General features: G+C 36.8%; 2 protein-coding genes across 5 annotated transcripts in view; one reads left to right on the top strand and one right to left on the bottom strand.

The window, feature by feature from the left end:
- LOC310731884 (uncharacterized protein) overlaps positions 1 to 19,951 on the top strand; it is a 421,718-nt gene that overhangs the window by 356,469 nt on the left and 45,298 nt on the right. The gene's annotated exons all lie outside the window — the stretch shown is intronic.
- Positions 1 to 19,951, bottom strand: part of srgap1a (SLIT-ROBO Rho GTPase activating protein 1a) — an 84,024-nt gene that overhangs the window by 44,448 nt on the left and 19,625 nt on the right. For all 4 annotated transcript variants that reach the window (XM_083551887.1, XM_083551886.1, XM_083551889.1 and 1 more), the window contains exons 2-3: positions 13,689 to 13,884; positions 5,877 to 6,039 (exon numbers count right to left, since the gene is read on the bottom strand). In XM_083551887.1, coding sequence (XP_083408013.1) covers positions 5,877 to 6,039; positions 13,689 to 13,884 — 359 coding nt within the window. The remainder of the gene's footprint in view (positions 1 to 5,876; positions 6,040 to 13,688; positions 13,885 to 19,951) is intronic.

Raw genomic sequence — 19,951 nt, 5'->3', positions numbered from 1 at the left:
ATAAGTATATGTATAAGTGTGTACTGCTGAAGCATTCGTTTCAGAAGCACATTTTCTGGCTTCAGGCCTCATAAAGAGCATTTATATTGCTAACAGATGTTGGGCTTTTTAGCACCAAGTAGGTTGCTGTAAATGAAAAAGTCAGACATTATTCAGTGGAGACGATTCTGACTGAACTGAAGCATCATTCTGCAAAAAAGAACAGTGAAACTATAATCAACAGTTAGGCATTCCCATATCCCAGAAAAAAAGAAAAATGTAATAAATAAAAAAATTGCACCCTGAACCAAAAACCTCAAATTAAATTTAGATATTTGAAAGATTTCAAGATGTTTTTTTTTTTTTTTTTTTTTTTTTTATGAACCTCACCATTTGGAGCTCTGTTACACTGTCCTGTAACTCATGTGGATCAGCAGGATTACAGTAATGGCTTCCTGTCTTACAGGCTGCTCCAGTCTCTCACTAACTCAATCATATTTTCACTAATCTCATTCTAAAGATCTTTCCCAGCAATAACTCAGCGAAGGAGTGAGTATCTCAATCTCCTCTACGAGTTCCAATATAACTGCAACTATGGTTAAACAGGAGACAGATTACCACACAACAGTATTATTTATTTCTTTTTAATCATTAAAAGTACTGATATTACTGACCAGCTAATCCTGAAATCATCACATCTGAATTTTGTCATAAATCAGAAAACATTATTGATTGACTAACGATTTCTGACACTTATTATCCTTTATAATTCTGATTATACAGACTTGTATTTGGATAGAATAGTATCATACCACAGTGCTTCTCAGTAACAATGTACACAGGAATTTGTGTGACAAACCCTCCATATGACTAGAATGAAAAAATTTTTAATTGTTGACAGGGTGATGTTTTTTGTGAGAAAAACACATTTTAGCATCCTTGGAATTAGACTCCATTTCGAGAGCTTTGTAGCCACCAGGTTAACTTACACATTTTTCAAAAAACAAACAAAAAATTATAATAGAGGACTTTGGCACTTTAATTAGTTTTTACCTTTTAACTAAGAAATGATGGAGTTTGCAGCTGCTAGAACGCAAGTGATAACAGGAACTTACTTGTTTTGTAGACGTTCTACAATATCAACTTGAACAATAAATGGATAATAAAAGGTGTTATGTAATAAATACAGGTAGTCGTCGACTTATGACTTATGCAACTTATGACCATTCGACTTTACGATCACAAGCCGTGGCATACGACAGTGCGTACCAGCTTCCGGTAGCACTACCATCTCCGCGATTTTGAAAGATAAAGAAAGAATTCGTGAATCAAAATGGTGTAGAGATGATACAAATGGCATAAAATGAACAAATAATACTTAAAGATTTTTATAACATCATTTCACAGTACTGTACATATAGCCTACTCTACTTATGACCAAATCGTGTTACAACCGGTCTGTCGGAACCAATCGTGGTCGTAATTCGACGACTACCTGTAAGAAGTTTCTTTTACCTTGATGAGAAAAAGGAAAAGCGAACACTAGGGGCGGTGCATTAACCATCCTGTTGTCTATTATATTTCTCTAAACTAACTTATTTATGCTTTATTCGTAACACTATGACAAATTTTGTTGTTTATTTAGTTTATTCCCTTTGTGAAATTTTATGGCCATTACTGTATGTACACTCATATCCTGAGACTTGGTATCATTAGTTGTATTCGATACTGAAATATAAAATTTGGTATCATAGCAACACTGCATGCCACAACAAAACGCAGACCTCCAATTCTCCTCTGTACAATCCTTTGTGCTCTCTAAACCCTGCAATTCAAGGGTCAAGAGTGACAATAATCCAACTTAATACCTATACAACCCAACATTGCAAACAGGTGTGCATGAGTGTGATGCCTCTGATGGATCAAAACATATCCTCTGTGTGATGTCATAAACAGTCTATGTGACACCAAACAGGCACGGAGTGATAAATCCCAGGTCCGTGTCAGCCGTATCTTAGTAATCAGTAAAGCCCTCAGGCCAAGAGATCAAGTGTCTATTCAGCCTATAACACCACTTTCTGCAGCTAATAGCAGACAGACTGACTGCCACAGGTTAATGTGATTAAGGCCCAGGGTATTCTCTATAGGGCTGTGAGGTTCTGGGTATTCACTGACCTCAGAAGCTGAGGCAGAACCATGTTTACTTTGTACTACATTGATTACATGGATAAGACATCATCTTTCCTTAGGTTGGAAAACCCCAGAACACACTATTAATCTAAATGGTTATGGATTAGAATGAGTCTTCAAGTTGCGGTATGTTTTTATTTTAGAAGAGGATATCAAAAAGTCCAGTGAAATTTCTTTGCAGTTTAAAGCTGGTAGGGAATGGGATCAAATGGTGCAGCGCTGTTACTGGAAAACAGTAAGTGACAGGCTGTTTGAAGAAACCTGTCACAAAGTGGACTATTTTGAGGTTCTAGCTGACTAACAACAACATACCCTGAAGCAAATATATACGTATAATGTTGAATAACATATAAAAAAAACTAGTTCCTGTTATTAATTATATAATAGCAGCTGTTAACAGTCTTTCCCTCGCCCTGGGTACTTTCCCATGTCGGAAAACTTGAAGTGACAGATGTACAGTATCGCTGGCTTCTGCAAAGTGCTGACAGTGCAGACTCCTTCTAAAACTGTTTTCATAACAAGAAAACTTCAGCATCAGTACAATTACACACCTTTTGTATGGATAAATACCATCTGACCAATCAGATTGAAGGATTCCAAAGTTCTATGGTTTTATTTCATTTAGCTGGTCACAAATGAATAGTGATATTTAAGCTGTAAAACAATTTAGTTCAAATATTTTGAAAGAACAGAAGAATACTCTGCGTTGAAATAATGGAAATGATGCGTTGAGCCTTTGTTTTTCGAACTGCATTAATCGCTGTGAAATATGAATATGCTTAGAATTACAGCCCACCAAAAGGATGGAAATTAGACAATGATCAAGCAAGCACCATGCCTTGCCAACACTGTGACTTACACACTACCACAGCTCTATGCAGAGATTGTTATGAGCATTTGCAACTCTGTGTCAAATCCAGTCATAAATCAAAACCATCCTGCCATACAGGAGCTGACAGAGGCTTTGTGGCAGTGTGTTATAAATCAAGATTCTATAACTATTGGTACAGATAACTTTTAGTTGCATATGTACTGTATGTTTTTTGAAGTGTTTATTCAACTCAGCTCTATCAAGTGCTCTTTTCATTGAGCTTCCAGAAGTGCAAAAATTCACCTTCACTTCCCATTAGACCACTGGTTTCATAAAATAACCCACAAGCATGGAAAAAGCCAGAGGAATAAATAATAATAAAAAAAATGTATGTTTGAAGGTCTGGCCATTCATGAATGAACTTCAGGCTTTTATGAAATTACAGAAAGCTTCTTGAACCTTTAATTATTTTTTTTAACAATTTTACTAATTCTTTTTACCACAGTAATGATAGCTACTTTAAAGCGCACACTGTTAGGAGAGATAATCACACCTTTTAATAAGAAGATGCTTTGACTTCAAGCTAAAATTTGCTCAATACCTCAGAGTAATATATGGTTGAAAATGATATAATATAATAATGAGAGAGAATCAGATTAAATTTGAAGATGATTGACCAGAATAATCTACTTTAAAATAAAAAAATAACATTGAGCAAATTATTATTTTTTGAGTAGTGCTCATTTCTTCCACTTTTCCAACAAACATAACATTAGTTTATTTTTCGACATTTAAGTTACTTGAGGTTACAGGCTGCCAAAGTTATGAGGTAGGAATGAGACAGAATATTGAATATTGTCTTAAAAGCTGGCAAACCGAATCTTCTGCTAACCACCAGAGATAGTTGCATACAGTAAAAAGCATGGTTATTTAATAGCCTAAAAAGGCATGTTGATCAAAAGGAAGTGCTCAACATTTCATGTGCAACAGCCACAGAAAATCTGCAGCAAAACCATCCAAATAGTGGTTACAGCTCTGCACCATTTGAGGCAAACTGAATATTTTAAAAACGTATTTAAATCTTTACATATTGATAATTTATACATAAATTATAATTTTTGAAAAAGATTACAAAGGAAAATTTGTTGTTAGCATCATATTGTGGCTTTTGTGCATTATATTAATTATTATATAATATACAGTGCATCTAATTATAATAAAAAATTATAATAAAAAAAGTTTGCTGTCTGTTTTCAGGCTGTCTATATTTTATATATTTTATATAAGTCTTTTTCACTTTGTAGCGTTTGCTTACATGCACAGTAAATATGTTGCAGAATACCAGTATACATCAGCTAAATAATCTGGTTATTGAGAAGAAAATTCCAAATAACCTGGTTAAATGTTTTATTATTTCATTGTTATTCATTGTAGCACTAGCTGTCTGGCTGAAAATCATTTATTCCAGTAAATCAGATCAGAATTTCACTGTAAACACACACACACACACACACACACACACACACACACTGTTAGCTGACCTGATCTCTCTCTCTCTCTCTCTCTCTCTCTCTCTCTCTCTCTCTCTCTCTCTCTCTCTCTCTCTCTCTCTCTCTCTCTCTCTCTTTCCAACACAAACACATACACACATACAGATTAAGTGTGTGAGAAAGCCAGCTGTGTGTATGAAAGCCTGTGTGTGAGGATAATAACTGAAACTACGTTGTGCTCAAAGCAAACCGAGAGAGCACTGATTACAGTGTGCGGATACTTTTAACCCTGCTATAAATTTCTAAGCATGACACATGAGACTCAAGGCAATTTAGAAGGACAAACCTTCTGTCTCTGCCCTACAAGTGCTCGGTCACAACCCTAAAAGCAACAACAAAAGGCCGAGCTGAAGACATTAAGGAAAGGGAATAGAGCAGAAAAGAGGAAAAAAACGAGGATAACACTTAGTAACTGTAACCATGCTACACAAGTATTCTCATGTACAGTAAAATAATGACTCATGAGTCTTCAATCTCTGTTATTGTGCACCAGTATCAGCCAGTCATAGTGCTAAAAGCAGCTGTGGTGCACACTTGGCACATCTGTTTCCTTTGTCATAGGCCCCTCAACATCCCACACAATAATAAGTACCTTTGAATCACACCAGGGAAACGGTAAGAGTGGAGCACGGCATTCTGGCTCATGTCAAGAGAAAGCTAGTATTTTTCCTGCTCTGGAAAGGACCCGCTAGTTTTCCCCCATCTTGAGGCCTTACAGCCCAGCTCATCAGTTCCCCCCATTGACTCTAACTATCTTCCTGCCTTGTAATTTGTTCCTGTGGTCAACTTGTGATACGAGAGCGCAGGAGCGTAAAAAAAAAAAAAAAAACTCCTTACTGAAAAAAAAAGGGCCACAGACGTCAACTGGCTAAAGCGGAACCATGATTAAAGGTTCGCTTTAAAAGTGGAACCACAACCGACCATATGGTCGGACCCACCTTGTGACTCTGACAAGAGAATACTGGCACTGTTTAAAAAGAAAGGCAAAAACCCACAAAAAGCACAGGCACATGATCCTGCTTCACAAAGGCCCAAGTGCAGAAAGGGCAGTCGTGTCTAGAGTGGGTGGTATTTTATTCTCTATTCCTTTGAATATCACAGCACAGAACAGATGTCTCGTGTGTGTATAAGGGACATGGTGAGAGTTACTTGAAAGGAACACAGACCAAACAAAGGGCAAACCTAAAAGAGACCAAATGGCGGATGTGATTCCACATGGGAGCCTCTGCAGCTCAGTTGAGCACCAGGAAACTGAATGAATGTAAAGACGCATACTGCTTTTATGTGTACGTCTTGTTTGCTTTTTGGTCTGTCCGTTGAGGAAGCAGGACAGCCAGAGGTCTAACCTTCTTCATAAGGCGTGTTGAGTCTTCGCTGATCTGCATGAAGCGCATGATCACATTGTTCAGGTAGATGTCACTCAGAGTGGCGTGGTCTTTACTCTCTCGCCTCACTTGGTTCAGCAGCAGATACCAACAGTTCACTGGGGAAAGCAGGTTCTGGTCTTTTCTGCAGACGAAGAAAGAGAAAAAATTTTGAAATTGAAAACAAGGCAATTATTTCACTTACTATAGAAATATATGATCATTACAATTATTTAGACAATTTAGGAAAAAATTTTGCCACTCAATTATCATTTTTCCCCACGTTTATTTTTCTACTATCTGTTACAAGCTTATATACTTTTACATCCTTTAAGCAGAATGAGACCAAACTTTTTAAATTACATATTATTAACAGTCAGTCAGCTCCAGTTCAGATCCAAGCTCCGGTTACTATCTGTGTGTATTTTACATATTCTCTGTATGTCAATGGGTTTCCTCTGGGCTCTCTGGTTTCCTTCCACCTCTCAAAATTGATATAAAAGCCTCTGGGATGCATACACTGCGTTAAAAAGTGGGAGCTACAGTTCTTTTTCTGGCAATTATTAAAAATTAATCATACAGCAATCCCCGTTCCGTTAACGTTTTTTTGTTAAAGCCGTAAATCATCCTCCCACACACTTTAAATACACACCGAAAACATTTGCAAGAACATAAAGGGAGGAATTTTGTGTAAATTTGTAGAAATACAGTATTACATTCATAGTGAGCACATGTACTGTACACTTAACATTTTACTTCGTTTTATTATTAATAATTACATTTTTATTAATACATTTCATTATTTCAACATAAAACTCTATGAAAACATTTCCCTATACGTTTTTTGGTCTCTCGTGCAATCCACGAGAGGCCGGGAAAATCAGCTAAACTAATTAGTTATGTGCCAATCTACGCGATAAACCGGTGGTGCGAGATCCAAACCGCGGTAAAGCGGGGGATTACTGTTTTCCGATTTATTTTTATGTTCATTTTTTTATTATGTTATAAACTTATCAAACAGGGAGACAAACACCAGAGAGAAAACCAGCATAGTTTTTAACTTTGCCCCAATATAATCAATAATAAAATACAGTGAGCTGTTTACAGAAGCCAATATACAGCAGTATGGCATGGAGTTATTGGGAAATATATGAATTCTACACAGGCCAAGGTAACATCTTCAGATTACATATGTGAATTCCATTAAAGGGCATATATTTATTCTGCCAAGGGAATATTTTGGGGTCGTGTGGAAAACTGTGATAAGGAAAGATGAACATTTACAGCGCTTTAAAGCTTTTGAATCCGGTTTAGTTTAGAGAATGTTTCACTTGTGTGTAATGTGTTCTGTCTCTGTTTAGTACTTCCTCAGCATAATCTAAACCACTCCTTAGGCCAGAGCACACGCCATTAGAGACCCTATTGGGGTTATGTTCGCTATGTCAATTAAAATGCTTTCTATTTTCTGTTTATGAGTTTCAAAACTGACAATGGAAGCCACAGAGCAAACTAAACTGTGCCACTAAAAATCTGACTCATTCTCTTTGTTTTACAATGACTCGACTTAAACTAAATCAAATAGACTTGTGCATGTCTGTCCGGAATCTTTGCTCAAGTCACATGTTGTTGTTTACCGATACCAGATGTTTCTATGTGATTTACATGAATTTGGTTATATGGAGATATAAAAGCCCTGAAGCCCTTCCTGATTGGCTAATCATAACACATCAGTCACCGCACTGATTTGTGTTCATTTAAGCTTCAATGAACGTTTGATGCCACACTGTGAGCTAAAAGAACTGTGTGTGGATGTGTGGACATCTTTCTATCAAGTTAGCTAGTCAGGAATCATCTTGAATGAAAATTAGGAAACTATGAAAACTAGGTAATGCTGTGGTTACTGATAATGCTGTATCATTGCCGCAGGGTACATCAACCACACCAAACGCCTATGCAGTGGAGGAGTACACAAAGCATGTACTTAAGTAAAAGTAGAGATAAACAGTACAGTAACTAAATAGTTGTACTTTGTTACTTCCCATCTCTGCTTTAAATGCATTTATTGCACAATTAAATACACATCATTGTGCACAATTTATTAAACTCTTACAACCAAGAACCATAAAACTCCTTGGCTAATTTCAGTATGAAGACGTGCACCGTTACAAACCTACTTCATCCCCATTTGATTGTACATAGGTAGTTTCTCACATAGTCTCTCCATGTAACTGTGCCCTTTTGCATTCATCTGCAGAGGTATTGCTGTTTCCTCATCATGCGTTTTCACTATGAATTAAACAGCAGAATAACCTTTGGTCAAGGGCCCAGCGACTCCAAAACAGGCAGCATGTGTCAACACAACAGGTGGGTCAACACATCCCAGCCCTGAACCGTATGACACGGACATTCACATGCCACATAGACAGAATGCAGCCGAGTGGACATTTTCAGTCATACTTGTATGAACACCACATCATTTAAAGTAAAAACAGGAAGTGGACCTTTTAAAAGGAATGACAGAATTCAAGGTGATGAGAAACAATCCTTAAAGTTAAAAAAAGCACATGGAGGGAAATCAGTCATGCCAGACTGGATGAAATGGATAATCTAATTGAACTAAAAGCCCGGAGAAGCACACTTTGCAGAAGGAGATTTCAGACTACGAGAATTATGGCATCAAACGCAAGCTTGGTCAGATGGCAATTACCATAAAACCTTTTTAAGAAACTCGGTCAGTATCCTGAGTAGGTAGGCACTGGGGAATTTTCTTTTATACAGCAAAACATATGTAAAGCATGTGACAAAGCTGTTTAGTGAAGTAAAAGCCTGCTTAACCTTTGGTTGAAGCTGTAGGAGATACATTTTGGCACACAGAAGTCGAACAAAAGGACAACGGTGCCATCACAAACTTGTCAGAGATCATCATATTTTTGTCTGAATTTAGTGCCGGCAAGGAAAACAGGTCTGCTCGTTCACCATGTCTAAGGTGGCTGTCTAACTGTGAGTAAACAATTGGGAAGGCACAGCCATGACGGTTTACCATCTAACATTCAAGTTGTAGAAACCGTCAAGATCCCAACCAATAGTGTTTCACCTTTGTCCACACGTTTTTTTTGTCTGGTTCACAACACAAAATAAACAGTTGTGGTAGTGTCATATGAAAAATATTCAGACTGATCATCAAAGTGTATCTGTATTGAACGACTTTTTTAATAACGTTGTCCTGCCTGCCACGCCAAATTAGCCGTAGTCACAAGCCACCCGTGACAACAAATTTGGTTTGGAATACAAACACTGAACTCTGCCTGAATATAAACGATGATTAGTCAGTGTGCTCTTTGAGAAAGCAGTGGCAGCTTTGTTCCATTATGAGATGAACTTCTGACCTGACCATTCCATCTTGCTGTGACAACCAGTGGCTTCCCAGAGTCTTTTGCCACACACTCAAAGGAAACAAAACATCCTAAAGCCAAGCAAACGAACCATGCAAGGCAATTTTCGTTTAACTCTATCTCATCAATGAATCTCAAACCCAAGTCCAGAAGTACCCATGTTCTGCACATTGTTTATATCTGCATATGGAGTGCCTCATAATGGTTGCACATAATGGTTGCACATGGATCAGCACTACAATGTACTGATCTCCAGACAGAAAAAGCTTACTAGGGCAGATACAGATAACAAGCTTATAGATTCCCATCTTTAAAAGTTATTGTTGAAAACTGTTAGTGAGAAAAAAAAAAAAAAGACAACTCAAGGCAACATAATGGCCACCTGCCTTGTGTTGGTCCCCCTTTTGTTGCCAAAACAGTCCTGATCGTTTGTACATTAACAGCATTCACTTCTTCATTAATTTGAGCTACAGGAGCTTGTTTGTTGGATCGGGCCACACGGACCAGCCTTCGCTCCCCACGTGCATTAATAAGCCTGTCGCCGGTTCACCACTGTTCCTTCCTTGGAGCACTTTTAATAGATACTGACCACTGCAGACCAGGAACATCCCACAAGAGCTGCAGTTTTAGAGATGCTCTGACCCAGTCGTCTAGACATTACAATTTGCACCATTGTCAAACTCACTCAAATCCTTATGCTTGCCCATTTTTCCTGCTTCTAACACATCAACTTTGAGGACAAAATTTTCACTTGCTGCATAAATTTCCCACTCACTAACAAGTGCCATGATGAAGAGATAATCAGTGTTATTCGCTGTATGTCAGACTATGACTGTATGTCTGCATTGTCATTCAAATGGCCTCTTAATAGTAAAGTATGAAATTCTTTTGCAGAAATTCTCGGTAAAATTTACAGCTCCTGTGAGATGACTGTTCATTATCAGATTAGTCAAATCAGGCAAAGGTTTTTGAAAACCAAACATGGGAACAGCTATCTAAGATTTGAAACATGCTTTGACATGTTCCTGCACAACCACTGCATTGACAGGTCAAAAGAACAAGAAAAACGGTAGAGGTTTACCACTGCGGCAAAACATCCTCTTGGGGTAAAATCCAACTTGGCAATAATTTACAGCTTAATGCTATTGGCCAGTCAGTAACAGCTGAACACTGTAAACATTTAGACAAAATCTATCAGTTAAAAAATACATAGTCTGCATAGTGGCAGTTAGTTGACAGTAATATCTGCTCACATTTGTGTAAAAGTTAAGAAATGTTTCATGTTCCTCGGCCTCACATACTCCCAAAACATTTGTACACTTTGCTGGCTTCATTCTTCAGAAAAATCTGACTCAGTGGAATTGATAAAAGCTTGTTTAAAACTGCAATGTCAGTCAAATGGCCTTCTGCTGTAAAAGCTGGTGTAGCTGAGCACATTTACAGAGATAAAAAAAAATACCACATTCTCTTGCGATACCTTGAAGTTTGTCTACCAACAAAATAAAAAAAAGAAAAACATGATTGCATAAAAGTCAGATGAGTGCTAACACTGGTGCCACAGATGCGATCTTTCCTTAGCTAGCCTTTTTTTCCTGCTTTACTTCAAGAGCTTCATCACTGCTGCAAAGTCCGTCACAACACAGCAAAAAAAAAAAATGTAGATGCCATTTTTGATATTAGTAATTTACTTTTGATCCTTACCTACAATAAAGGAACTACATTCAACAGTTAATGGATGACAGGGTGAAATAGCCAGAACCTGTGGATGCACTAATGACAGCTAATTGATCCTCAGAGACCCAGTATAGAGTGCTTAGTGGAGGATTTAGCAAAGTGGATTGCCAGCTTATTAAAAACACATGCGGATATACTATACCATAGAATGTCACATTGTGAAGATGCAGCCAATAATATATGCAATATGGTTGTTACCAAAGCAGTAAGTCCAACACAAAATCCCTTAAATGAACATAACTTGTAGGCCAGATACCATAAAACATGTTGCACACACACACACACACACACACACACACACACACACACACACACACACACACACAGAATCTAGAATCTTTGTGAAGTCTCTAGGAGGTAGTGAAGGAGAAAGACTTCGAACATAATCAGATCGTTGCCATCCCCATCCCAGCACACCTCCCTGAACAAACAGAGCCGGATGTGTTAGTTCAGCAAACAGCTGTACCCCCCTCTGTGGATGAGGCCACCACTTGGCTATAGAAGAACACTAACTATTGAACACCAAAGCTCTGCTGATCCAGCTGCCTCTTTTCTCCCTGTTGGTGCATGTTTGTCTGTGTGTGTATGTGTATGCAGGTTCAGAGTAGCTTTACGCAAACATAAGGAAGTGTGTTCACATGAGACAACGTACCGCGCTCCAAAGACAAAACGTAGAAGTTGTCAGTGGGACACCAGACAAGTTCGTTTGAATTCCTCAGGCGGATTTCCTTACATCCGATCTTACCAAATGAATGACAACAGAGACGACCTTGCAATAAAATGCACAGCTCCACCGGTCGTCTTTGCAGACCTTCACACATACAGAAAAGCAGTGTACGTTTAATCTTATTCTCAATTCAAAAATGACCTTCACCTTTATCATGCAATATTGTCAATTGAGCTTGGGATTTGCAATTTTCATTAAATCATTAATGCAGTACAAACATTAAAAAAATGTTTATGTTTTGTGGGTGTTTTGTGCAGTTTTTAAATGTTTTCTCTGGATGAAACCATGGCATTAGCAAGATCCATATATGGGGTGTGGGGACGCATCAGCAGCCTGGGTGGCCGGGACAAGAAGATTTCATGTCGGGACTTTTAGTGTTTCATATTATTATTCATTGTTGCCTGGTGGACAACTTGTTTCAACAACCAGAAAAGGAAAAACCCTTTTGCAAAACAAAACAAAAAGGTTTTTTTTTTTTTAACCCAATGAGCTTAAAGGTGGTGCACTACTTCAAAGTATAGCTACCACTGGATTTCTTTTTTGGGGGGATGTACTGTTGACAAATGATCTTTTTTGAATCAGGAAACACTCAGGTAAGGAAACACTAAGGATTACTGTTGGTACATAGTGCCATATAATTACATCAGGAGATGACTATAAAGACCAAACAAGACTTAAATCATCTTTTGTGTAATTCAAGGACATCTGAATTGTTATGCTGACCTTTTGTTTAGGGCTCAAACTTGATCAAACATGTCTATGTTATGAACATTATTAACTTTATTAGCAATCTACAACAATCACACAACACATTTGTTTCTTTTACAATATTCTTGCAGTTAACAAGCTGTCACTCACTGTACATCACTACCATATACATTTTTTTACTACTATACAAATCACTAACTTTTTAGCCTTTTATAGGAAAAACATGGGACTTTTTAACACACGCACACACACACACACACATATATATATGTATATATGTATGTATCTTAAGACATTATAAATAAATATACTGATCTTAATATCTAGTAACACAACTTTTTGGCAAAAACATTCTAAAGTTAAATCAAGTCTTTATTCATAGCAGCATTTTCAAGACTTGCTCTACAATAGAAAGCCATAGAAGACATGGTGTTTGTTCCCAAGGTTTTTTTTTTACTCTATATATACGCCTATGCCTGAGGCAGGACAAGCCTGGCTTCCCATCTCCAGGAGTTTCACACGTATTCAAATGGACTGCATCAGTATTTGGACTGCCTCTACTCTGACAGGCTAGTATATCACACAATGAAAACGGAGACTCATGGCCGTTACAGTCAGACTCACAGATGCTAGACTCATTTGAGTCGGCAGCAAGCCGTCTGCTCTATTTACAAAAGCCTAAAGCAAACAGCCGTTAGATATTTCCTATCCAACCAGTTTAAACATCATGCAAATGTATGCCTTCTTCTTAACAATAGTGTACTGAGACAGGACAAAAACACCACAGGCTTGCTTTAAAAGCACTTTAGCAGCTTTACCGAGTTGTGGCTCAGCGTTTTCACTCATAGAAAACTTTTAAAAGGGAAAAATATATTCAGTAAATTTAGGATTGATGAACATTCTGCATATAGTAGCAAATATAGTAGCAAATATTAGTAAGAAATAAGTTTATAGATGGTTTAAAAGTTGGGTCGACTGATTTCTACTCACAAGAAGTACACTTTTGATCATTCTTGCTCAGTAATACCACAAGAAAATAAAAGACCAGCAAAAGTATTTATTTAATAACATGCATGTAATAGTAACATGCGAATAACTGCACACACATCAGTGATGTGACAAAGGCACTTTAAACAACGTTAAAATGCGCAAAATATTCCAAAACTCTGATTTTGGGTTGTCTGGAAATCTGGAAAGTAAAAAGTGCTAATAAAACACAAACACAGCACTCACTTGTATTGTTGGTGGTCCTTGGTGCTTCTAGTCTTGGCCATGAAGCGCTCAGCCAATTTCTCCAGGTTACGAGAATACTCCATCTCAATCTCTGCCTTTTTGCGGAAGAAGTCCTGGAGGTCCTGCAGAAGCTGGACCCTCATCTCAGTCTGCTGCTCTATACATTTCTGCTGTTCCACCAGTTGAGTTCGAATTTCTACACACAGACAAAGGGAAATGTCAGTCCAAACATTCAGATGTAGATAAATCTTACATTTATTAGCTATCTCCAAAAGCTCCGGCGTGTTTGTCAGAAAACGGCCAGCAAACTGACAGAGCTAAAAAAAAAAAAAAATCAGTAATAGCTAGAATGATGTAACAATGTATGACTAGCTAGTTTGGTAGTTAAGTGCATTAGTATAAATAAATAAAAGCTGAATAACTTTAGGAGTGCAATTTTGATAAATAATACAAATTTACCTCATAAGAGTGAGTCCTTGGTCAGAACAATTTCTAAATTGTGCTAAATAGTAAGTTAGGCTAGCATCTTTATCAAGTATCAAGATGTGTTGCATACAACCGTAAAGTGAAATAATAATAATAAAATAAATAATACTTTTTATTTATAGACACCTCACATGACACTCAAGGACACCTAACATGCAATAAAAACAAAACAATCAACAAAAGTTGACCTTTTGTACAAATGCAACGCCAATGAAACAAGTGCAATAAATAAAGTAATAAAGCGTTTAACACATTAAAATATACATCATAGACGGCAGTGAGGAACAGGTTTGTACATGCCTCTCAAGTAGCTGCTTTCTTCTGAATAACTGAACACCATCAAAGCTAAGACCATGTTCTCACATAGCTGCCTTGATCATCACTTGTGTGTTTTTGCCTTTACGTATTAGTCAAGAGTCACAGTGTGCGTGCAAGTTAACCAGACATTACTACATTTAACAGGAGCTTTTTTTTTTTTTGCTAACAGCTCACCTGCCATAAATAATATAAAGAACTGAGTTCATTAAGGCTGTGACTCCCAGAAGCCCCACAGCTCCACACTGCACTAAACACACTGAGTGCAATTGCTCTTGCATATCCCCTGAGTGGCCTGTCATGTTTAATGTATTTCCCATAACGTGCCTTGTCAGACCCTGACATATCGACTATGGGAGGAAACAAATTAATAAAGTGATCTAAAAAAAGCCTGTGTTAAAAAAAAGGGGAGTAAAAACTTTTTGGATATCTTGAGGCTTTTAACTAAGCTAATTCAGGGTAATTAATAAAGCGGCTACATTTCCTGTCACAGACAACAAGGATTTAAGCCAGGAACTACAGAACTGAGATCTCTTATAAATCATGGTACTGATGGTAGTAAATACATAGGCATGACATCAGAAAGCTGGAACAGCTAATTCATTGGACTTTAAATTCCCTAATGGATTTCTGGAAGTCAAATCACCTTGATATATCAGAGAACGCAGTTCACATGGCACTTAAGTAATCCCATAACTGTCAAAGTAAGATAATTGTACTATTATCGTTATCTTCAGACTACTCTGTTTGTCTTTTTCAGATGTAGTAATTTTAAGATCAGCCAATGAACCTTAAACAAGATTTATTCAAATCCTTGCACGAATGCAGGCATGGCCTAAAGGAAGCCAGCAAAGGGTTCCGCATGAAACCAGATGAAAGTGTCAGCTCCCGGTAAAGATTCTGGGTTAATTACACAAGCAGTGAGAAATGAACATCAGCATCCAAAATCTAAATTTGAGAGAAAAAGATTTTTTTGCATCTTGCCGTTATTGCTGAATCAATGACTTGTGATAAAACTATTGCGGGGAAAAGGAATTGAAAAGAATTGTAACTTAAGAAAAGCCAGGAAATTATGATGAGTCCCTGTACATATAGCATGTGCTTTACATTTTAGCTTTTGAAGCAGGAACTCTACAGCCTTCTGCCTTTGAGTTGCATTTTAAATGAAGATAAACTGCTAATTTGAAGTAGAACATAAAACATTGTGGATATAAAATTTAATAGGCAAGTCAAATCACCGGAATCTTGTGTACATAATAGTAAATTACCCAGATAAATGGCAAACAACCCTGAAACAGACATATTTATCAATATAGTACAGACAAAACAGTGGTGATAACAGTTTTACATTTCTAAATAGAAAATTGGACCAGATTACTTCCACTTCAAAGCACTGGTATAAGGTTTACTCTGCCTTTCTTGTCCTTCATCACCTCTTCGTATCAAGTACCCCTTAGAGACAAAGAAAATTCCTCGACCCATGAGGTCACCTGTATGGTAAACATCTGTGCGGTGTCATAGTGCCTGTGTGTGTGTTTGTGTGTGTGTGTGTGTGTGTGTGTGTGTGTGTGTGTGTGTGTGTGTGTGTGTGTGTGTGTGTGTGTGTGTGTGTTTTCATGATCAAAGCCCCTGTGATCTACTTCAAACAGAGACAGTTGAGGACACCTGTGCGCCCATCCAGTCCTACACAAACAAGAATTGTAAGTGACCTGTAGTGCAAAAATCCAACTCTGAATTAAAAAAACAAGTAGATAGCTCAAAAGAGCTGAAAAATAAGAGAAATCAAGCAGTTTAGGTTGGTGGGAGTCAACCTTTTACTTGGATTGCCAGTGTACTCTAAATCAGGGACTGGTACAGGGCCCCACAGAAAAATAAAAACTTAATAATTTTTATTAACTTTTTAGTCTGCAGGGTGTTTTATTTAGAAAAATTCTAAAAATGACCACTTCCACCTGTGCCAATTTCACACACTTTTTTTGTTTTTCGATAAATTAAGCTCCCATTGATTCTGCATTATGGGTAAATTTTCATTATATATACATAATGAATAAATAAACAATTAAAATCAAATAATAGTGATATAACATGCACATTATTTAGCGTGACGATATACGGACCACCCAGAACCCCCACGGACTTCTACACCACCCCCAAACCACAGTCCATGTAAAATAATTTTGCTCAAAACTGGTCTATGAAGCAAAAAAAGGTTGGGGACCGAGAGGTGTCTAGTAAGACCATGTCCACTTGATGGACATTATAGTAGCACCTGATGCTTGAACAAAAAAAGCTGTTTGTTCCTAGGAATAGTAGCTGATGTATCGCCTTTGACGGCCACACTTAACAAAGGGAAACAAGCCACTACCCCTTTAATCATGAGAAAAAGGTCTTGAGTAGCCACTTGACTATTCCTCTGATAGCAGATGTGCCGGATAATAAAAAGGTGTTTTTTTGTTAAGAAAAGTAAAGCTACACTTTATTTCCACCGCAGCAAAAAAAAATTCATGCACAAAACAGATTTGCAATAATCCAGATATTCCCTAATGAACCAAAAGTGATGGAGAATAATGGGACTATTAATCGTTATACTTCTACAGCGGTACACTATAACTTCAAACACGATGTTTCAACAGGCTACTGTTATCTTCATTATTACCAGAGCAGTTCTTTAGTACAAATCAACAATATCCAGATGATACAATCCACTGAAGCATTGATAAGACCTGGGCATAAACCTTTCGTTGGGAAATGCTTTCTTTCCATTAAAAAAGAGCGAAGATTGTCATTAAGCTGAACCGTTGTAAAATTTCAGGTCAACAGTGCAAATCAGTGAAGTATTTTTTTCCCCAGTTAGATCACTAAAAGATGAAATTCAGAACAGAAACACACTTTTCACAGAATCGAGACAGCTCATGTAGGTATATACTAATAGTTATCTGGGCTATAAAATCCCCAAATTTCTTAACATAAAGAATTTCACCAGTAGCACCTGAAATAGCAGTCACGCACTTAATGCAGCAGGATGTTCAGCACCGTATTCTGCTTTACAACACTGCAGGGAATCCGCACAAAAAAAATCTACAAACCCGGCTATTTCAATGTCATTGACAACTGTTTAAATCTGCTCAAAGGGTTAAAAGTTTTGGAGTGCTGGGTCAATGTGCGTTGAATGAAAAAACATGTTTAAATATATATATTTAATGAAGCTTCAGAAATGCATTAAAAAAGAAAACAAGCAAAAAAAAAAAAAACCACATTTGACCAAGATATATGGAGCTTTAACTCTGTATGTATAGGCATGCATTTCTAGATATACAGAACAGCAACTCATTATTTTTATTTATGTTCTTAAAAGATCATAGACACATTGTCAAATTCAGACAAACATCTAAAAACGCGGTTTTAAAGAAAATTGTGTTTTTCCTGAAATAAAAACTACATGATTATAGCATACGTTGTTATCCTAACTTTCAGAATGGAAAATTTAAATGCAATGAAATGAGAACAAGCGAGAGAAATTTTAAAACTGACTCATCACATTTCAGGAAATTCCCATCAATGCTTTGGCATGTGATACTTAATAACAGAACACGCTCAGTCACATTTCAGTCGAAATGTAAGACAAAATCTGGCTCCAAGTCACACTTGGGTCAACTACAGGTCAATAATAAATATAGAGACATTACTAATGCTAATAAAACTACCCATTTTAAAGGCTTTTGTTATTACTTACTTTTTTATAGCGACAAATGCAACTATGAAACAAGAAACGTAGAAGATATGTCGTATAGTGGCGCAGTTACATTTTAAAAAAACCAAAGCAAAAAATTTTTACAGTGTTTTGACAAAGTGTGGCTTCCTGCTAACGTCTTAGCTTCTTAACGTCTTGGGATTTCATTTTCTAAATCCATAAGAGGAGACCATCATAGCCCTTTCTGTGGTTAAGCTCATGCATGGAAACTGTTGTTACTGTATTGACCTATTTTACAGAGATGACAACCGATGTGTACCAAACCACTGTCCATTTAGCACATTAGGTCTATGAATAATACAAAACAATAGCAAAAGATACTCTTAACATACCAAATTTCCCATAGTTGATTACGAAAATAAATGACCATGAGGAGTACCCTGAGATTAAAAAAGTGATCTAACACTTTGGGACAGTCTTCTTATGACAAATGACAACTAGTTTATAATCAAAAAGCTAGAAAGCACTAGCTAACAAAGTATATTATGCTATTGTATATTTAAAATGAAACTTGGATATATTTTAGAGTAGTCAATGTGCAGCTTGTATAGCAGTATAGATTTACTGTCCACTGAAAATAACTAAATATACAGCCATTATTGTAAAAATAGCTAGCAACAAAAGTGAGCACACCCTAAGTGATAACAGCTGTACGTTGTGTAGCCATGCAAAGCCATATGTCCTATTCATGTACATGTTTTTGTGTGCTTGAAAAAGGCCATATAAATCTTGTAAAATTTGGTGATTTGAGTACAATTCACTCATGCACACTGACTACTCTAAAGTATATCCAATTTTAGTTTCTATAATATTGTACTTTGAGAAGATATGCTAAGACATTTGCTAAAATGTGAGGGGTGTACTCACTTTTGTGAAATACGGTATATCTAGCTGTAAATATGAGCTAGTCTACTAGCAGTTAGGTACCTCATTGGCTAAGTCAGGTAATACTAGTGATTTTTGTACATGTATATGTGCAGAATATGACTTTGATTTAGTTTAATTAAACTGGTGAGACAGTTACGATGCAAATCAACATTTTAAAACTGAAATATCAATTGTGTCTACCTGTGATAAGACGAGGTATTTTACTAGCAGTTATATAGCTGCCTAGTTAAGTTAACCAATGCTAGTAATTGCTGTTAATGTATATATATATTGTTTATGTTTATATGTAAATTTTTATATTTAAAGCTTTGAATTTAGTTAAAAGTAATTAAAATGGATACTAAAATATCATGAGGACACAGGCTTTTTTTGTAATACATATTTCTTCTATATAAACATATCTATAGTAAGTTCATAAATCCTGGTCTGTTAAAGTTTCTACAATTTCTAGGCTATTTTAGTAGTTTCTGAGGTAAAATAAAATGGTGAAAAACAATGTAGTATACTAGATTAATTTTTTTACATGGTTTTAATAGACATGTTCTACCTGAATTAATCTAGACTTTCTTTTTTGAACACAGGGGTTCTGATAAAGATTTGTCTCTGTGCTAGCCTACTTCAGAAACAGCAGGTGGGTATAGCTACTTGCGCATTGCCATTTCCTGAGACATTTTCAGGTAACGACATACACTTGACACATAAAGACAGACACATACATTTATACTCAAACACAAAAACAATGGAAAGGTATCTTTCAGACTTCTGTTTATGCAGGCCTTCAATCTAATTGGGTTTATGGTTTACTGTCCACTGGTACACCTTT

Source organism: Silurus aristotelis (assembly GCF_946808225.1).
Source record: "Silurus aristotelis genome assembly, chromosome: 10".
Lineage (NCBI taxonomy): Eukaryota > Metazoa > Chordata > Actinopteri > Siluriformes > Siluridae > Silurus > Silurus aristotelis.
The sequence above is the reverse complement of the archived record's forward strand: the minus strand, read 5'-3'. Positions and strand labels throughout refer to the sequence as shown.